General features: G+C 40.9%; 1 protein-coding gene and 1 long non-coding RNA gene across 3 annotated transcripts; one reads left to right on the forward strand and one right to left on the reverse strand.

The window, feature by feature from the left end:
• Positions 1–40: 40 nt before the first annotated feature.
• Positions 41–18,078, reverse strand: GINM1 (glycosylated integral membrane protein 1). Of its 2 annotated transcripts, none has more exons than XM_083435112.1 (8): positions 18,010–18,078; positions 11,426–11,476; positions 10,760–10,856; positions 8,230–8,381; positions 4,150–4,306; positions 3,477–3,607; positions 1,370–1,533; positions 41–944 (listed from the first exon to the last, which is right to left on the reverse strand). In XM_083435112.1, the coding sequence occupies exons 1-8, from the start codon at positions 18,061–18,063 to the stop codon at positions 842–844; spliced, it is 909 nt and encodes a 302-aa protein (XP_083291238.1). In that variant the 5' UTR covers positions 18,064–18,078; the 3' UTR covers positions 41–841. The 2 variants fall into 2 exon arrangements, with proteins under 2 accessions (XP_083291238.1, XP_083291237.1); XM_083435111.1 differs by lacking the exon at positions 18,010–18,078 and adding an exon at positions 15,674–15,931.
• LOC310675085 lies at positions 1,540–5,016 on the forward strand. The gene is made up of 2 exons (XR_014509934.1): positions 1,540–2,919; positions 3,030–5,016. It is a non-coding gene; the product is annotated as an uncharacterized lncRNA (long non-coding RNA).
• Positions 18,079–18,196: the final 118 nt, after the last annotated feature.

An 18,196-nucleotide genomic window follows, 5' to 3' on the forward strand; every position in this document is an offset into this window, starting at 1 on the left:
TTGCTGTCCTTGATAGACATGAATGATACAAGGCCTCCAGTTTCTCTCAACAGATAAGGATTTATTGTAAAGCTGTGATCGTACAAATCCATATGTAAAACAATTCTTAGTAAATCGGGATCTTGAAGACATTTTCTCTTGGGTAAGAGGCATTTATACTGTACTGCAACTTCAAGAAGTACAGTTTTACAAACACAACTTTTAGTGGGAAGAGGCCTTTTTAAAAAAATGACTGAATAAAGTGCTTGTAATGTTAAGATTGCCTTTCGTGCACCAAAAAGCACCGCACCAATACTGAATTTGTTGTAAGAGCAGGATGAAAGCTATCTCTCGACCTCTCCCATAAGGCACGCTTAAGGACAGCAGGCCTAAATTAGCTTTCCTTTTCTCACAGGTGTGTACAATCCTGTCCATGCTGTTCCATGTTGCTGGGGTCTAATCACTTATTATTTTCATTGCTCTGTGGAGCTTAAGGCTGCAGTCTTAATTATGTTCACGTATCATTACTGAAATCTCAGGATGTTTCAAGGCAGCAGGTTATTTAGATTAGTGTGGCAGGTTCATGCAACCAGTGTAGTCGGGATGATTTTATGAGGAGATGGGAAATTACTTCATAGAAGTTAGAACTTGCTGAAGTCCTTATGGAAGGAAACTGCTATTTTTTCCCCCTTCTGTCAATAACTTATTAAGGTGTTTGAAGTGGAGATGTAGTCTTTGGGGCCTCTTAAAACATTTTAAAACATTGATAGTTCATAGTCTGTATAGGAAAGGGTACACAATATATTAAGACTCAAGTGTCAAATACCGTGTCAACAAATTCATACAATTAAGGTGAATGTGTTTAAATACATTTTTCCTCTATATTATCTGTCTTCTCTGGAATATCTGGAAGTAAGCTGATCCCGACCACAGGGACGACACTGAGATCAACCTGAAGGACTCCCCTGAAAAAGAAGCAGGTAGTCATTAAAATCTAGACTTCAGAAATTCAAGGTTTTTCTTACCAGTTGTCATGCCCAGTTTAACAGCGTTGTTTCAGCTTCAGAACTGAAAACTGTACAACAAAAACAAGTTTACTTCAACAGATATGTAAGCATGGTAAGCTAAGACTGTTAAAAAAAAGTTTGTCTTCTGCGTTTATAGTGCCTATTAGGAAGAGCAACTGTTCAAAACAGCTGCACCTGAAATATAGAAGAATGGTTTTAAAAGGGTCGATATATTATAATATTTTAGGAGAACTACATTTGTGGAACTGGACTATGCTCACAAAAATTTAAGCAGGGAAAGAAAACAGTAGTCAGAAATAAGCTCCTTTTTTTTCTGAAGTAACAGTTTGGTTCTACAGAATGAAAAGTAGAAAGGCATTTACCTTGGTTCACATGAGGGGCAAAACACTTTTAAGACTTTGATGATTAAAGCTGCTCCAACAACTCCAACAACAATGACCAACATTAGATCAAAGAACACTGGAAAGGACTGCAGCCAGAACCTGCAGAGCTCTTTTCTCGAGTATTCCACCCACTGGCACATCACCTGCAAATGCAACAATACTGCCAGTTAAATACCCATCACTGGTGCCCACTAAACACAGGTGGTGGTATATCTGTTTCAAATCTCAGACCATAGATCCTCTTCCGAAGCCCAACTGCTCCAATTTAAATGATCTTTTTAGCTCTCAACCACTATTTATTTACTGATAAATAAACAGTGATTAAGACTAGCGGGGGCTGATCAGAGTGGCGGCTCTAGCCCTGCACTCTATCCAAAAGTGGCCAGTTTAGAGGTGAAGTTTGCAAGCCTGGTGGCGGCAGCTTTTTCCTCTTCTATGCCTTCAGCACATGATATATATGCTGCATCTACACAGATACTTAGATCTTAAGATAAGTGAACAAAAAGATCATGGAAGGAAAGTTTCCCTTCCCCTCTTCCACCCCCACAGTTGCCCGAAGCTTCTCAAATTCCTTCTGTACTTGCCTCATAAACTTACACTTGTTTTGGCCAATTTTTTTTTGTTTCCCTCCTTTGTTCAAAAAGGATACTAACTCGCCTTTGACAGCTTCCTTGACGTTGCTATTTAACCACACTGCCGTTCTCTTGGACTCGTTTGCACCTGTACATTTTTATCTGACTCTGTTATAATTATTGGGTGATACTGGAACAGCTTTTGATCTAGCAGTGGGGTCTGTTTATATAAGAGAAGGAGAAGTCATTTGTGCCAATTTACTTCTCTCTATAACCCCGCCATGTTCCTCAAAAATCTGTTCCAGAGACTTGGGAGACCATTGCTGACAGTGTGGAATATAGCTCTGGGGACTGCAGCAGTAAGCAGAATTTTTTTAACTTCCTTTGTAACTAACCTCTCATTTTTAGACACTTCCTCTTCTGAAATTGAATGCCACGTTACTGCACTTTCGGGGCAAGCTTACAATGATTATGAAATGCTGAATTTGAGACACAAGTATTTATTGTATCTAGAAATTTGTCTTTTTGTTATGGCCTGATATTTAACCAAAGTGAGGATAATTTAAGTTGTCCATTATTACAATAGTTTCTCCTTTGGCTGCCTACCCAGCTTGTCTGTCTGAAAATCATCATCAGAGTTTTGGTCAGGAGCATAATGACATGTTCATAATATATTATTTTGGAGGCCTGGTACTTCTGTGACGGGATTTCTTCTTTTATTATTTTTAATTTATTATATGTAATGTCCTCTTTTATGCAGACTAATACCACTCCAAGTAGGGCCTCTGGAATTTTTATACCCAGGAGTAGGAAATAGATTATCACCATAATGCTTCTGATATTTTAACTATGTTTTAAGTATATGCTTTTCTTTAATTCCAGGAACTTTTAATTTGCTTATCTTGGATCTGAAACATCTAGAATTAGCATACAAATACCAATACATTTTAGCTCAAGGTATATATGTCTTTTTTTGCGCACGATTTTGACTATAATACATTTGGTTATTAGTTTGGTTTCATGTTTTCTTTTTCATGTTTAAATTAACTTTTCTATTTTGTGTTCAGTTACAGGGCAAGAAACATTCAGCTCCTTGATGAACATCACATATGTTCAATCATCTTGTAGAGCAGGAGGAAGACCATGCCCACAGGCCATGCTCCCAACCAGTAGGAGTTCAGCTGAATGTGTAAAAAAAGACACCTGTGCTCTCATATCCCAGGAGGGAAGGAGCTGAGAACACACAAGCTTGGCCTTGGGCATTGTGAATTCTCATCTCTGAAACGTGCATGTACGCCCAGCTCTTGGCCTTCCCTACCATTGGGGTTTTGGGTTGAAGTCCCTTCTGCAATCAGAATAACTCTATGATATTTTTTGGAAAGGGTAGGGAGCAGTTTCCTCTGTCCCAGCAGTACTCTGCCCTGCTGTCTTGTCCCCTACATAATTTAGGCTCCTGGAATGTCTCACGAGAATGCACCACCCTACAATAGTGGTGTAACAGTAACAGAAAAGACCTTATAAGAGGATGGAGGCTCTGTTCTGAGAGGAGTCTCTGGCAACTTGCCAGGCATTGTCTCTTCGTCCACTGTAGTTTCTACTTGTCTTAGAAGGTAGTGACTGGTTGTTTGTAGTGGGCTTTCAATATCTATTTTTTAAAAAGAAAAGAAAGAGGTTAGCTTAACAAGTAGATGCCTCCCCACCTCCATAGATAATTCCAGGGGAAAGCAAGCAAGCAAAATAACAAAGTAAGGCTACATTTTGAGAATATCCAAATATACTTGTGCATTTTGTTTCACAATACAACATACTAAAAAGAATGACAAACAAACAAATTTGACCTGCCTTTAAAATTGAGGAGTCAATTTTTGGCCATTTCCCATAAGACTTGAAAGACTTCTTAGCTGGCATTTGGCTGATTCACTAGTCTGGGGATTGTTTTATCATTATTTGCTGCTTTCATCTTACCAAGTTGTTCTTAAATGATGCACACCACTTAGAACATCGGAAAAGCAGCCTATAGACATTTTAAAATCAATCAACTTAAAATAGATTGGATGTTCTCCCTTTCGGTGTATGGATACTGAAAAGTAATACAGGAAAGCTTAAATGAAAAGACAAAAATTATGGCAACACTTTCTGTAATGAAGAAGCCAAACCGGTTTGTCAGAGATCAACATCACTGCATACCTTTTCCTGCAATGTTAGGAAGTGTGAACAAGATATCGTTGTCTCTGGGGATGGAATACAGCATGCTTTCCTTCAAAGGAACAGTGTAATTTGAGTGCCTAAGGACTCTTAAGTCCTTTACCAAGATGTCTATTTCAGTCACTTCATCTTGCTGAACCTGCAAAGGAGAAGTATAACTATTTATGAGTAATCCTCTTGAAACCGGAGCGGTAGGTGCTTTTTTGAAATGGTGAAAATAAAAAGGCAGGTGTATAAAAGATAAACAGAATGCCAAGATGAAAAGTCTGTTTGATTTAGGAACATAGGAAGCTGTGCCTTATACTGAGCCAGACCAATGGGCCATCTAGCGCAGTACTGCCAACACTGACCAGTAGCCACTCATCAGGCAGGAGCCATTCCCAGCCCAAACTGGAGATGCTGGGGACTGAACCTCATACCTTTTCAAGCAATGCAGATGCTCTACCAGTGAACCATGTTTCTTCCTCGTTAAATAAAGATTCCACTCACTGTAGCCTTTTTTGTAGTCTCACTACAGAGATATTAAGGTGAAAGGCAGAATGTGATATCGACTCTCTTCTAAAGAGCAACCCTGTTGAATTGTCTCTTGAAATTTGAAGGTTCATTATTGTTCCACAATATGTGTATTTCTTTAAGGGCCAGAGCAAATAACGTGACCTAGTTTTACAGCTGTGAAGCAGTATAGCAGGTGCTGTTAAGTTGTGGTGATTAAGCTGTGTCAGCAATTGGGTATAGTATATAAAGAGCAGCACCTAGCTCTCTCAGTACCCTGGTGGTTGGGTTATGCTTATTGATATATTTAATGTAAAAGGAGTTTTTGTTTTTGTTATTAAAACCTAGTTAAAGTTATTTTGTGTTCCTTGCAATGTGTGGTCTCCCCAGCAAGCTTTCTGCAGCGCAACTAATCTGCAAATAGCCAACAAACCCATGCTCCTAATCTTTCATTAAAACATTACCAGGAAATGGGGCCTACCCACTACAACATAAACATGCTGAACATCTTCTCTCTAGAATGAGGGCCAATGTGGGGAAGTATGAAAAAGCAGCAATGTCATGTGGTATGGGAATGCTGTTTTGTTTTAAAGTAACTGAAGAAGAGAATTGCGAATAATTCTGTGCCAAATATTAATTCCCGTATGAGCTGTCAGTTTCATCTGATGACCTCAATGCTAGTATTTCATGCATCTGGCTATTAGAACTATCCACAGAACAGCATCTGTTAGCTGTGGCCTAAATGATGAAGAAAGGAGCTGCCTCTGTTTGACTGGATGGGAGGGAAGGAATGAATGGCTTGCTCCTTCCCCCTCCCTTCCAAACGATGCTCCCATACTTGGACATGACTGACCATGAACACATCAATTCCTGGAAAGTTCTGCCTCCTGAGTTCCAAAATCCTGGGATGGAAGGAAGCTGCCCCTTCATTCTAATCCAAACACAGGACCCTCTACCACCAGGACTCCACTCAGATAAGGAAGGAATATCCCCCAGACTTAAATAATGGCACCGTTTTATTTTTAGTTCTGTGAAACTGGAAAAATATATAGTATAGGTTGCCTTATACAGAGTCAGATTATTTGTCCATCCAGCTCAGTATTGTTTACAGCTATCATGGTGCCCGTCAGATCATAGCTGTCAACTTTTCCCTTTTCTTGCAAGGAATCCTATTTGGAATAAGGGAATTTCCCTTTAAAAAAGGGAAACGTTGACAGCTATGCGTCAGATGTTGTTGGGCTCCAGCATGGCCAATGGTCAGGAAAGTTGGAAGTTATAGTCCATAGAGTAGCATGTTAACTGCTTGGTCGACACTGACTGGAAGCAGCTCTTCAGAGCTGCTGACACCAGTGCTTCTCCGGCCAACCTGGACTGCACCCATCTCCCTAAAATGTTTCTGCCTCTGTGTGGATTTGAACCAGTAACGTCCTGAGCTTTTCTATGGTTATGAACAATAACCCTTTCAGTTGCCACCAAGTGTCGGGCTGATTTTCACAGGGGCTTTTTACCAAGGCCTCAAGGTGTTTCCCCACCCCCACCCCCAAGTTGTCACTATAAAAGTGTAGGATTTTTGTTCTAATATGCCACATTCTGAACTCAATGCAGAATAGAATTTGTCATTCTGCTGTGGAGTCTTCATGCCACTTGTTGCTTGCAACAGTGTGGTGCAATTTACAAAAGTCCATGGGGATAAAAATGAGACAGGCATCTTGTGAATCACATTGCCTGGAATAGTATGGTAATGAGAAATCTTTAATAAATGATGTGTAAACTCTACCAAGTTTGATTAATAGGAAGTAAATGACTCTGAATCAGTAGAACTTGTTTCCAAAGTGTCTGTTGCTGTTATTTCAGCTTCAGTAATTGTACTTAATATCCTGACTGGTTCTCCCTTAAAAGGGCAAAAAAAAGATCAGGCATATGTATTTTGAAGTATTTTTACCCTACTCTTCAGCTGAAAAAATGCATTTAAACAAACTAATGGCTGCATTTATCACACTCAGAAATAAGCAGCAGACTGAGTGTAGTGCATAAAACAATGGGAGTGCTAAAAATAACACACCACAGACTTACTGGACAACAATTCCCCATTATGCATAGAATGCAACTGGATGAGGAAAGTTCTCTAACGCTGGAATTCAGAAAACAAAACTTTCTAAACAAATCACCAATCTATTAACTCTTTAGGAGGAGATGGGATGCCATGAGTGCTCACTGAATAAGTCTTGGCACCAAAATTAGAGCACTGTCATATATTAATTACAGAACTGGTTTGATGATTTTCCTGTCCTTTTGTCACTAGTAATTCAGAACATACTACCTGATGCCAACACTGACATGATAGTTGTGAAGGGGGGGGGGAATCCAATCTGACTGTAAAGTGCTAAACCCTAACAATTTAGAGACATGTCAATGAAGAGGAATGTAGCAGGATGCCGTTTTTGATGTAAGTTTTATCGTTCAGCCCTCTGCCAGGCTTTCAGGTGCCCTAGCTGCAATGCTGATCAAGAATTACATATTCAAACTGACACTTCTGTTGAAATTTAGATTTGAGCATTGAACAGTGGAGTTGAAGCAAACAAATTCCTAGTAGTTCACTTCACACTTAGTTCATTTCACATTTCTGAGCATATGGCATAAAACAATTAGAGCACTAAACACAATACAACACAGAATTACTGTCAACAGTACTGTACTGTACACAGTGGTACACAATACTCAACTGGGTGTGGCAAGTTATCTCATGCTGAAAATTTAAAAACACCATACATTTTAAGCAAATCACCAGGCTACCAGAACTATTTGAGAGGAAGAGTTTTGTCACTTTAGAACTCAGAACCATTTTTCTTCGAAAGCCCTGTTTCTTCTTGTTGCCACACACATTTAGTAAGAGAGATTCTCTTTTGACAGTTTCTTGATTAGAATCATTAATTTATGCAGTACAGGAGTGGATTTTACAATAAGATCAGACTACAGTTGAAAAGAGCGATGTACTAGAAATTCTGTTAACAGGTATTAGGTCAATATCATTATGTGACAGCAGCAGGGCTGTCTCTGTATCCAATGAGTCCCAGTCCAGATGAGCCCTGTCTTCTCCCTGTCCCTGGAAAGCCCTGTTTGGTGATAATATACAGTATATATTGTTGTGGTGTTATGGTTTCTTTTAAAATCCTATTTGTTTTGTGGTTTTTAGTTCTTTTACTTATGTATATTTTAAGAGATATTTATTGTTGCTTATGTTACTCAAAATGTGGGGTGGTTGTTGCTGCTGCTGCTGTTTAGTTTTAAATGTGGAATTTGTATTGCATTTTTTTAGATGGATTCCTTTAGTAAACAGCTTAGATGTTTTTGTTTAAATACGGAGCAGAATATACTTAAAGTAAATAAATAATGTACTTGGGGTCCACTGCCCAAAGAGGACATATAATAGCACAAACATCGGACACCGTTATGATATGGTGGCCCAGGGCGTATCATACAACTAAACTACCCATTCACAGTGGAACCAAGTGCTCCAATGAATTTAAAAACTGGCCAACAAATACAATAATTTAAAGTGGTATGACCTACCCGCTTGCCATCAATTTCTGTCACTTCCTCTTGAACGACAATCAATCGCAAGTTGGATCTGGATGCCATCGGCCATTCGTGGACCATGATGCGAACGCTGACAATTCCTAATCGCTCCTCTTCCTGTAGTGTTTCAGAGTTACTACTCTCCACTATCAATGAAGAACTGTGTGTCATATAGTGGTTATATAGAGAGATATGATCTCTAAAAACAAGGTACACATAAATGGGTGATCGGTGCATTGCAGATTAGATTTGGCTCCTCACTGAACGGGAACAGAACTGCTTGCTGGATTCAAGGCAGCTTTCAAAAGAAGTGATCATTGGCCAAGAGAGTACAAAGGTTTCCCTGAATGCAAACAAGAATACTTTTTAATCATCTGTGTATTGGTTTTCCCAAAGAACAAGTGGAAACACAAGCAGCCTCCTTCATTCCATAGGGGTTCCCAAGAACTGAGTTCAGCACTGCATTCCCATTAAAGCTGGGGCTTGTGAAAATTGGTGGCAGAGAAAGGGGAGCAGGAATAGTGTTCAGATAAGTGCACACAGCACATGTCTAGGTAAAGGTAAAAAGGTAAAGTACCCCTGGACGGTTAAGTCCAGTCCAAGGCGACTATAGGGTTGCGGTGCTCATCTCGCTTCAAGCCAAGGGAACCGGCATTTGTCCATGGACAGCTTTCCTGGTCATGTGGCCAGCATGACTAAACCGCTTCTGGTGCAACAGGAAACCAGAGCGCACGAAAACGCCATTTACCTTCCCGCCACAGCGGTACCTATTTATCTACTTGCACTGGTGTGCTTTCGAACTGCTAGGTTGGCAGGAGCTGGGGCAGAGAAACAGAGCTCACCCCGTCATGGGGATTCGAACTACTGACCTTCCGATCGGCAAGCCCAAGAGTCTCAGTGGTTTAGACCACAGCACCACCCATGTGTACCATGTCTACCAAGACCAATCTCCCCACGACTTTTTGGCACAAAAATGAAGGAAAGCAAATGATAGGACACTTGCATCCATTCAAACATCCAAACTCCCTGCCCCAGGGGCAAGTACGATATCCTTGCTCCTATGGACATTTATGTTAGGGACGGAGCGGCTGTCTTGCTGGCTTTGCACATGCATGCGTCCAACCCTGTTGGTAATATGTAGGCAGCTTCTATCCACAACACACAAGTCAAATCAGTCTTTGGAGTTTCAGACAAAAAAAATAAGGGCTTGTTCCACGTACCACTATTTTCTTCTGCAAGGATTGGGGTATTTAGTGTCAGTTGAGACCCCCTCCTACCCTGACCTCCCTCCATCCCTCCAGTAAGGCAAAGTGGATGTTTGAATGCATTGTGGGAAGTAATAACATGCACTCTTATTATACAACCCCAGAAACATTTTATATTCTTATCTTGGAAATTTAACAGAAACTCAAAGGTAAGGCTTACAGAACCAACAGCAATTAGATTTTATATTAAATCAATACAAATTTGTATTGTGATGGTTTGAGAGTTGACTGCATCTGAGTAAAGAACAGTGAGAGCTCATTTTTAAATATGTTTAGTGAGACATATGCCCTGCTCAGTTCAAGAGAACCTACTTCCTTTAGAAGATCTATACTAATTTTTTTAAGCATAGGAGCACTTTTGCTGCATCCAAACCATGATGAGCCACTGCCTGGTCTCCTTAAAGGAAACCATGTTTAGTTATTAATGCATAATGTTTTAGGCTTTCAAAAGCCAATGCTTAAAACACATTAGCATGCCCTTAGTGCAAGAGCTGATCATAAAGGGTAGATGATCTCAGAACTTAACCTTGAGACCACCCATAACCAGTGCATCAAGAGACTACTCTGTGCATAAAATGTTCTTCCATGGAAAGTAATTGCTTTAGCTTCATTCATTATGTAAAATGTTGCCTGTATACCCAAATCAGGATGTTTCTGTCCAGGGCAAAGCAGATTGGGGGGGGGGGGGACAGTATTTCCATTTTCAATAACTACATTATAAAAATTACTAGGAAATCTTTTCAATCAAATCTCTAGAAGAGATTGAACTTAAACTAAGAAAGTTTACAGGAGAAGAAAGTGTTTTGCAAAGATTATCTGAAAGACTCTCCCAACATTCTATTATTATTCTTTCTTTTACACAACTGTATCTGGATAGATGCCAGTTTAAGAAAGGAGACAGACAGGACTTATCAGGGTGGAGTCACATCCTTGAATTTATACTGCCTAGTCTACGGCACAAATTCTTTGCCTTTAACAAATAAATTAACTGAACAGGAACTTCGCTAACTGTTCCAGAAAGGGAAGGTTTGAACTCATTATTTTTTATGGGCAGAATATGTGAGAACTGTGGATGAGAAATAGAGAGGGCACTCCATTTCGTATTTTATCTATTTTAAATATACCTTAACAGTGGAGATTTATTTTTAACAGTGCAGATGTGTTGATAGTATAGTGTTACTAATTTATTATACCATTATTCATGAGTGGTGAACTGCATGGAAGCACACAGCACAGGTAAGGAATTAAACAATACTTACATATTAAAGTCTGACATTTAATCCGAGCAACTCCACTCTTCAGCGGAAAGTCATTTACATACACCTGACCATTTACATAGGTAATATTAAGGATGACCTAAAGAAAATAACAGAATCGAATATGTTAAAATGTCCACATTTTGTAATACAAGGTCAAGCACAATTGTTAAGTTTGTTTAATCTAAATAATCATTTTAGCAATTACCAGAATTCCGACCTTAAGAAGTTAAGGCTGCAATCATGTAACTGGCATTCAACTGGTTATGGGATGCAGTTGGCACCAGAGGTCCCCCAGTACATGTTTGGAAAGCTCTGAAGGTGTAGATGTTTTGCTGGTGGTAGGGGTCAAAATGGAGTGGGCGAGGCTGAGGATCCACAGGATTCTGCATCCTCTCACCTCCATATTCCCTGGAGACACCCCAAAATGCTTTGCAAAGCTACACCAGCCATGCAGTAGGCATAAGCAATTCCCACTGATCACAATAATCTTTTAGGGGAGCAAAACAAGAAGTCACATGGTGCCATCACTTGCTACCATCAACGGTACCTGCTACTCTGTATCTATCACAGATTATTTAGACCCTAAATACATGCTTGATTTCCACTGACTGATCACAATCACAAGATAAAAGGCTAGCTAAAGCAAGTACAGGAAGTCTGACATACCTGCCCATCCCTGTTGTTTTCCAGCATTGTAACTTTAATCTTGATGCTTTCCTGCAAATGTAAGAGGAGGAAGAGGTTTCAAAGAAAGAAACATGTTACATATCCCTCAATATGGCATTAACTAGGTAGCTGTTTCTATTTCCAGTTCCAAAACCCTTTCCAATACCAGTTTTAATCTATCTGTGTTTCCTGTATATTCAAAAAGTAGAGTCTAATTTTATTAAAACTAGATAACAGACCTTTAGATTACGAAGAACTGAATACAACCAAGTTTTCAAAAGCTGTGAGATCTAGCAGTCAGTTGATCATGGTGTGGTTGGTAAAAAAAATGTATAATCTGATGAACAGGCGCCAAGTTACTTCCACTTTCTGCAGTTTATCCTGATCTGTGCCCCAGATATTGAGTAATAATAAACATTGCATTCTACAATGCACAACAGGTTCTCATCTGAGTTGCTGGAATAGGTTTTTTTTTTTTTTAAGGGACCCCTGACCATTAGTTCCAGTCGTGACCGACTCTGGGGTTGGGGCGCTCATCTCGCTTTAGTGGCCGAGGGAGCCGGTGTACAGCTTCCAGGTCATGTGGCCAGCATGACTAAGCCGCTTCTGGCGAACCAGAGTAGTGCACGGAAACGCTACCTTCCCGCCGGAGCAGTACCTGTTTATCTACTTGCACTTCATGCTTTCGAACTGCTAGGTGGGCAGGAGCAGGGACCGAGCAACGGGAGCTCACCCCACCGTGGGGATTTGAACCACCGACCTTCTGATTGGCAAGTCCTAGGCTCTGTGGTTTAACCCACAGCGCCGGAATAGGTATTACACCAGTTGTATTCCATATCCAGGTTTTCCTATATTAAAACAACTGTCAAAATGATGGTATATTAACTATATCCTTATTTGTTGTATGTTCACATTATCCTTTAGATCATGTGTGAGGACCTTTTGGCTCTCCAGATGTTGCAGTGCTACATCTCTCACCATCCCAAGCCATTGGCCATGATTGCTGGGGCTAACAAGCCAAAGGTTCCCCACACCTGCTTTATATTTTAATTAAAAAAATTAAGGCAATCAACTGCTTATAAGCTATATATATGAGAACACAGTGCATGAGAGTGCCATGAATAGAGAGCACGTGCCACACTGTGACAAATGTCTAACTTATCAAAAGTTTAACCAATACTTTACTTCTGCTCTCTGCCTTACAATTCAATTAGCACCAGAGATGGAATCCAAATTACTGCTGGCATTTGTATTTTCAGGAAAACAAACAAAATAAAATGCTCTTGGGGTCGTTTGCAGGTAGCAAACCTAAGTTTGCATAAGCTCTCTGGAACTCCTTAATTTATTTATTGTTTATTTGGGGTTTTTTGCATTTATGTCCTATCTTTCCTCCAAGATGCTTAGGAGAATGTGCATGATTTCCCAACCACCAAGAAGAGCTGGCCGGAGTCCATACCGTGATGCTGGTTTCTTAATTTTTGACCTGGCAATATATCACGAATCATGGTGTGTGTGTGTGTGTGTGTGCGCGTGTGCATGCGTGCCCTATGCAAAAATCACAATGTGGTGGAAACCGTGAAGCCAGCCAATGCCTCTACCTAGGTCCATCCTTATTTCAGACATTGTGATATATTGGTATATCATGATGTTGAAAACCAGATATCACCCAGCCCTACCACCAAGCTGATTTTATCCTCTCAATAATTCACTGAGGTACAGCAGTTTCAATGTACATCTTAGGTCTGAATTTTACTAAATGTATACTAGCCTGCATATGTGCTTCACATATGGTATGCTGGCTTTGTATGTATAACCTGGTTTATATTTCCTTTAACTGTCACCCCGCCCAGCCCTTTCCCCCCTCCCCTCCTTTTATGCTGGCACATATTGTGAATGCTGTGATAAAACTTTAAATAATAAAAAGTATAAATCAATAAAAAACAGTACTTTTCACATTATATTATTTTCACACACACTACACGTCTCTTGGATGTCCCAGCATTTCTTGCCCTGCCAAATACACACACTGCATGACTGGGTAGAGTATTTCTTGGGTGCACTTAATGACCCTTCAGTTCAAAACTCTCCATTCCGCAAAATTATGACGAAGAGGCCAGAGTTCACAATGTTCCCTTTGTGACGAATGCAAAGAATGAATAATTTCAACAGAACAAAGGGGGAGGAGTCAACTGTAGAGCATATTCTACGTAGTTTAGAAAAATTGCAAGAAATTGTGCAATAGTGGTCATGTAGGAGGATTGCACCATAAGCAAATGACTGAACAGACATTTTATTATTTTGCCTTTCAATATCTTTCTTTCTTAGTCCTTTCCTCTAACAATTTTTCAAGAAGATATATTTCTAAAATAATTGTATTCTGAAGGTAAACTTCTACCAGCAGGTTCTAGTGATGCAGTAAGCCTTTCTGGAGGCTTTAAAATATAAGATGTAAAGATGACATGTTAAGGGTGAAAATGAGAATTCTTTGGGGAAGAGGGAAGTAGGGAAGTAGTAAAACAACTAAAGGAAGATCATTCCAGATTCATGGAATGAAAACTAGCAGTGTTTTGCCTGAAGGACAGAACTTCTGACCACTTTCCTCTTAGATATTCTCCTGTTGATTTTATAGTTCCTAGGAATCACTGAGATAGCTGTAGAGGAAAACAAATCACAAAAGAACCTCAAAAATACTTCTTTTTGCCAGTCCAAACCCCTTAGCAAGTCATGAACACCTGTACTGATCAAAATCTTTTTACCCTTATGTTTATGCAAGCAGCATCTACTTCTTAGGGGTTATTAAGAAATAAGTGCATTCTTTCTATCAAAGTTTTATGATGTGTCAACTATTCCTTTGCTCTTTGTGCATTAGGTACCACAAAGACACAGAGGGCGATTCTCGCATTTCCCACTGTTTCTTGCAAGTAGCCATCACCTTAGTAGTGAAGAGAATCACTACCGGAAGAGTAAATATGCACCACTCTTTTAAAGAAGAGTCCCCAGACTCTTGCACCTTCCTTTTCTAAAATAAAAAATGCTTTCAAAAAGCAAAGTTATTGACTATTCTAGTACAGCATATTCATGTGAAACTTCAGTTCATTCATAAACAATATAAAAAACGTAGAGTGAGTGTGTGTCTTATAAATGCTCACTTGAGGTATTTACTTTGCTAGTTCTTCATAAAGTGGATCTTTCCATATACTACTCCATCACACTGAAAACCAGGGATAAAGTTAATCCAAATCTAATCATTGCTTGTTCAGATGTTTGTGGTGGAGATTTTGGGTTAGCTCTCTTAGCAATTAGCTAGCTATCATAAGTTGAAAGCAGTAGCATCTTAAGTGCTTGAAAAGGACACTGTACCAAAACCACTCCTGTGCTTCAAGCTAACACAGCTATAACATGTGATTAACTTAAAGAAACTACTAGTAATACCCACAAAACACAGGATTTGTAACACCTACAAATCACTTAAACATTCCTCTTTATTTTCAAAAGCAATTTGTTTTTGTTGGACAGCTTATCATTAAAGGCTTCCGCACAGAAACAGTTGAGAATATCATGCTCTTCTCTCAACGCAGACCAGATGCATTAAAGAAAGCACTCAATCCCAAAGTTCAAATCAGACAAATAAAATCTAATCTTGGTGTTACCTAGCCCAATGGACATCCTGTATTCTCACTGCATATCCATTTGGTCCCTTGAATATGCCTGTGTGCATATATAGCAAGCACGCAGCTGACGTACTTCATACCAACATCCAAGCCACACAAGGCCCGATGCCACATCTTATGCAATTCTGCATACATATTAATATACAAATCGCTCCTTCACGGGGCTGGGGGTGGGGGAGGAAGAAACACCTCCCCCCCCCCCACACACCTTCAAAGTGTACAAGCCTGAGCATTTCACACAGGTGGGCACTAGGACACCATCTCGGGATGTCCACACGAAGCTCCTGCACGTCACACTCAGTCTTGCACACTCCCACGGCACCTTAGACAAGACAAACAATGCAACGCCGCCGCGCCTATCTACAGCAGCATGTCGCTTCCTTACTCCGAATTAAGAGGAAGCTGAGCACGGAAGATTAGGGGCCAACCCACTGCATTTCTTGTTTCTTGGTTTTATCGGACTCCTCCGAGGGGTCCACTTCTGCTCGCCCCTCTTCCCCACTCCCTCCGTGTACTCTCCGTCCTGGTGCCGTCAGAATAAAGATGAGGCTGCCCGGAGACCCTTCCTCTCCCTTACCTGGCTATCGAGCTGGGAGAAAGCGGCTGTCGGCTCCGGGGCGGCCAGGCAGGAGGGCAGCAGCAGCAGGAGCCCCGGGAGCAGCCGCAGGAACTCGCGTGGCCCCAGCGCCGCCTCCATCTTGGGAGCCGGGAATTAAAACAAAGTGAAACATCAACAAAGCCAGAGGAGGCGGCAGGCGGAGCAGAGGCGGGGAGGAGTCCGGCAGGGGAGGGGAGAGGAGAGGAGAGGAGGAGGAGGAGACCGTAGCAGCAGCAGCAGCAACAACAACACCACAGCCGGGAAAGATGCAGGATTAGGAGAGGTGCTGCTGAGGGCAGGAGAAAGGCCCTGTCAAAAAGGTTTCCCTTGGGAAAGGCTTAGGAGTTGGAGCCAAACAGCTCAGAGGAGATTTGCGCGGGGGAAAGAGCAACCTGTCTCAAATAAATTAGTCCTCCTTCCTCAAATTAGCAGAGATGACAATAGGCATGCAGGTTTAGTCAGCAATAAATCCCGCTTTATTCAGTGTGCATACGGTACCACTGAAGGCTCCTCAGCATCCATCCCCTGATAATGCCCACCAGAGCATTATCTTTTTGTGTATTACCATACAGAGTTTTCCCCCGCCTTCGAATATTATTTAGGTGGGGTTAAAAACAGCAGAAATGAATAATGCTAAAAGCAAAACAGAAAGTTGAAACAAAGCAAAAGGCAGCATTTTTATTTGGAAAACAAAACAAAACAAATAAAACAGATAAAGTTTAAAAGCCTGGGAATTCAAAAAACGTTTTTCCTTTGCACCAGAAATACATTAGTGTGGGCACCAGGCAAGCTTCTCTGGGCAGAGAATTGCAAAGTTGAAATGTCACCATGGGAAAGGCCATCTCTGTTGTAATTGCAGAGGAACCTGGAAGAGTAAACAATGCAGTGGCGACTAGCCATGATGGCTAGTACTCTCTAAGGTGAGAGGCAACGTGCTTCTGAATGCCAGCTGCTGGACACTGCAGGAGGGGAGAGTGCTCTTGCTCTAGTCCTTCTTGGGGATTTCCTGCAGGCATCTGGTTGGCCACTGTCAGAACAGGAGGCTGGACTAAATGGGCCCTTGGCCTGATCCAGCGGATGGCTCTTATGTTCTTAAGAGGCTGTGACGCTGCAATCCTGAGAGTGAACCCCAATGAACACACTTACCAATGCAATGGGTTAATGAGTAAGTTGTTATTCTAAAGGTGGGTATGGTTGCCTCTCTAAAAAGAGTGCAACACTTGGCTGTTTTGCCATTTCATGAGGGTCTAAAAAAGCACACTAAAAATCAGGTTTTTTGTTTTAAAAAATATTTACTATGAAGCAAAATGCATGTTAGTCCATTTCACATGGACTAACTATCAGGACATGAATCAGCTTGCTGCATGATCCAAATTGCCTAATCCCATTGAAATCAATGTGCTGCATAAAGCCAGTCTATTAATGGGACGAAAGTACTGTAGTAATTAAAATCCAGGTGTGAGTGGAAAGAAGTTACTTTATCCCCACCCCACCCCGACAAAAAAGTGTTTATACCTGGGAATCTAAACTTGTCCAGAATAAAAACGTATTTTGAGAATTTGTGAATGTAATGCGGTTGAGTCATTTGTGGATGGGATTGATAGCAATAACTCCTCCTAAACCACTTCGTTCTGTCAAATCAATTCCTATTGGGATCTCTTTCCATTTGTTTAGTGAATGATTTACAGTTGCTATGTTGAATGTTGATGGGGACATATGAATAATTACTTAGCCATTACTCCTTCATTGCTCAGTTTAACTCATGAGCATAGCCAGTGGGGGGGGGCAGGGGGCACCTGCACCCCCCTAGATCAAGCACAGTAAAACAATAGAAATACTTAACAAACTGAACAATTACGTCGGTTCTGCCCCCACCCCGAAAAGTCCAGCCCCCCCCTAACAAAAATCCTGGCTACGCCCATGGTTTAACTCCTGAATTTTTCTATGTCTGGTGGCTCAGAGGGAAGGAGCAATTGAAAGGGAAACAGCAAATTGCAGGTTCAGTGGTGTTCTTGTGAAATATGTGTATGCCCTCCACAAAGCACAATTTACTGTCAGGTACAGGCAGCGCCCCCTCCCCAATTTATGCGCGTTCAGAGAGGTTTGTTCGGCCGCGGCGCTGCAGGCACTGCTTCCAGCTGCTGTAACCATATTGGAGTATTTTAAACTGATTGGACTGAGGCCCTTATAATGACGTTTAAAACACTAATTACCAGTATTACAAGCACCGCCAATAACCGATCATTTTCTATTCCTGTGGAGGAAAGATCTAAGTAGACGATAACATTTGTGTAGTTTTTTTGTCTGAATATTACCTTTGTGTGTTTCAGCAAATTGTATGGGGACCAAGCTGTTATGAGACATAACATCCAGGCTCCTTCTGAAGCTGTTTAATTCCAGGAGAAAGAAGTTAGAGCTGCCAATGGAGAAATTCCGAACAGTTGTGAGTGGGCGAAAGGAAGGATTTATGTCATAGTGGTTTTTTAAAATGTGTTTTTGTGA

This window comes from Podarcis tiliguerta (genome assembly GCF_965153285.1).
Source record: "Podarcis tiliguerta genome assembly, chromosome: 3".
Taxonomy (NCBI): Eukaryota; Metazoa; Chordata; class Lepidosauria; order Squamata; family Lacertidae; genus Podarcis; species Podarcis tiliguerta.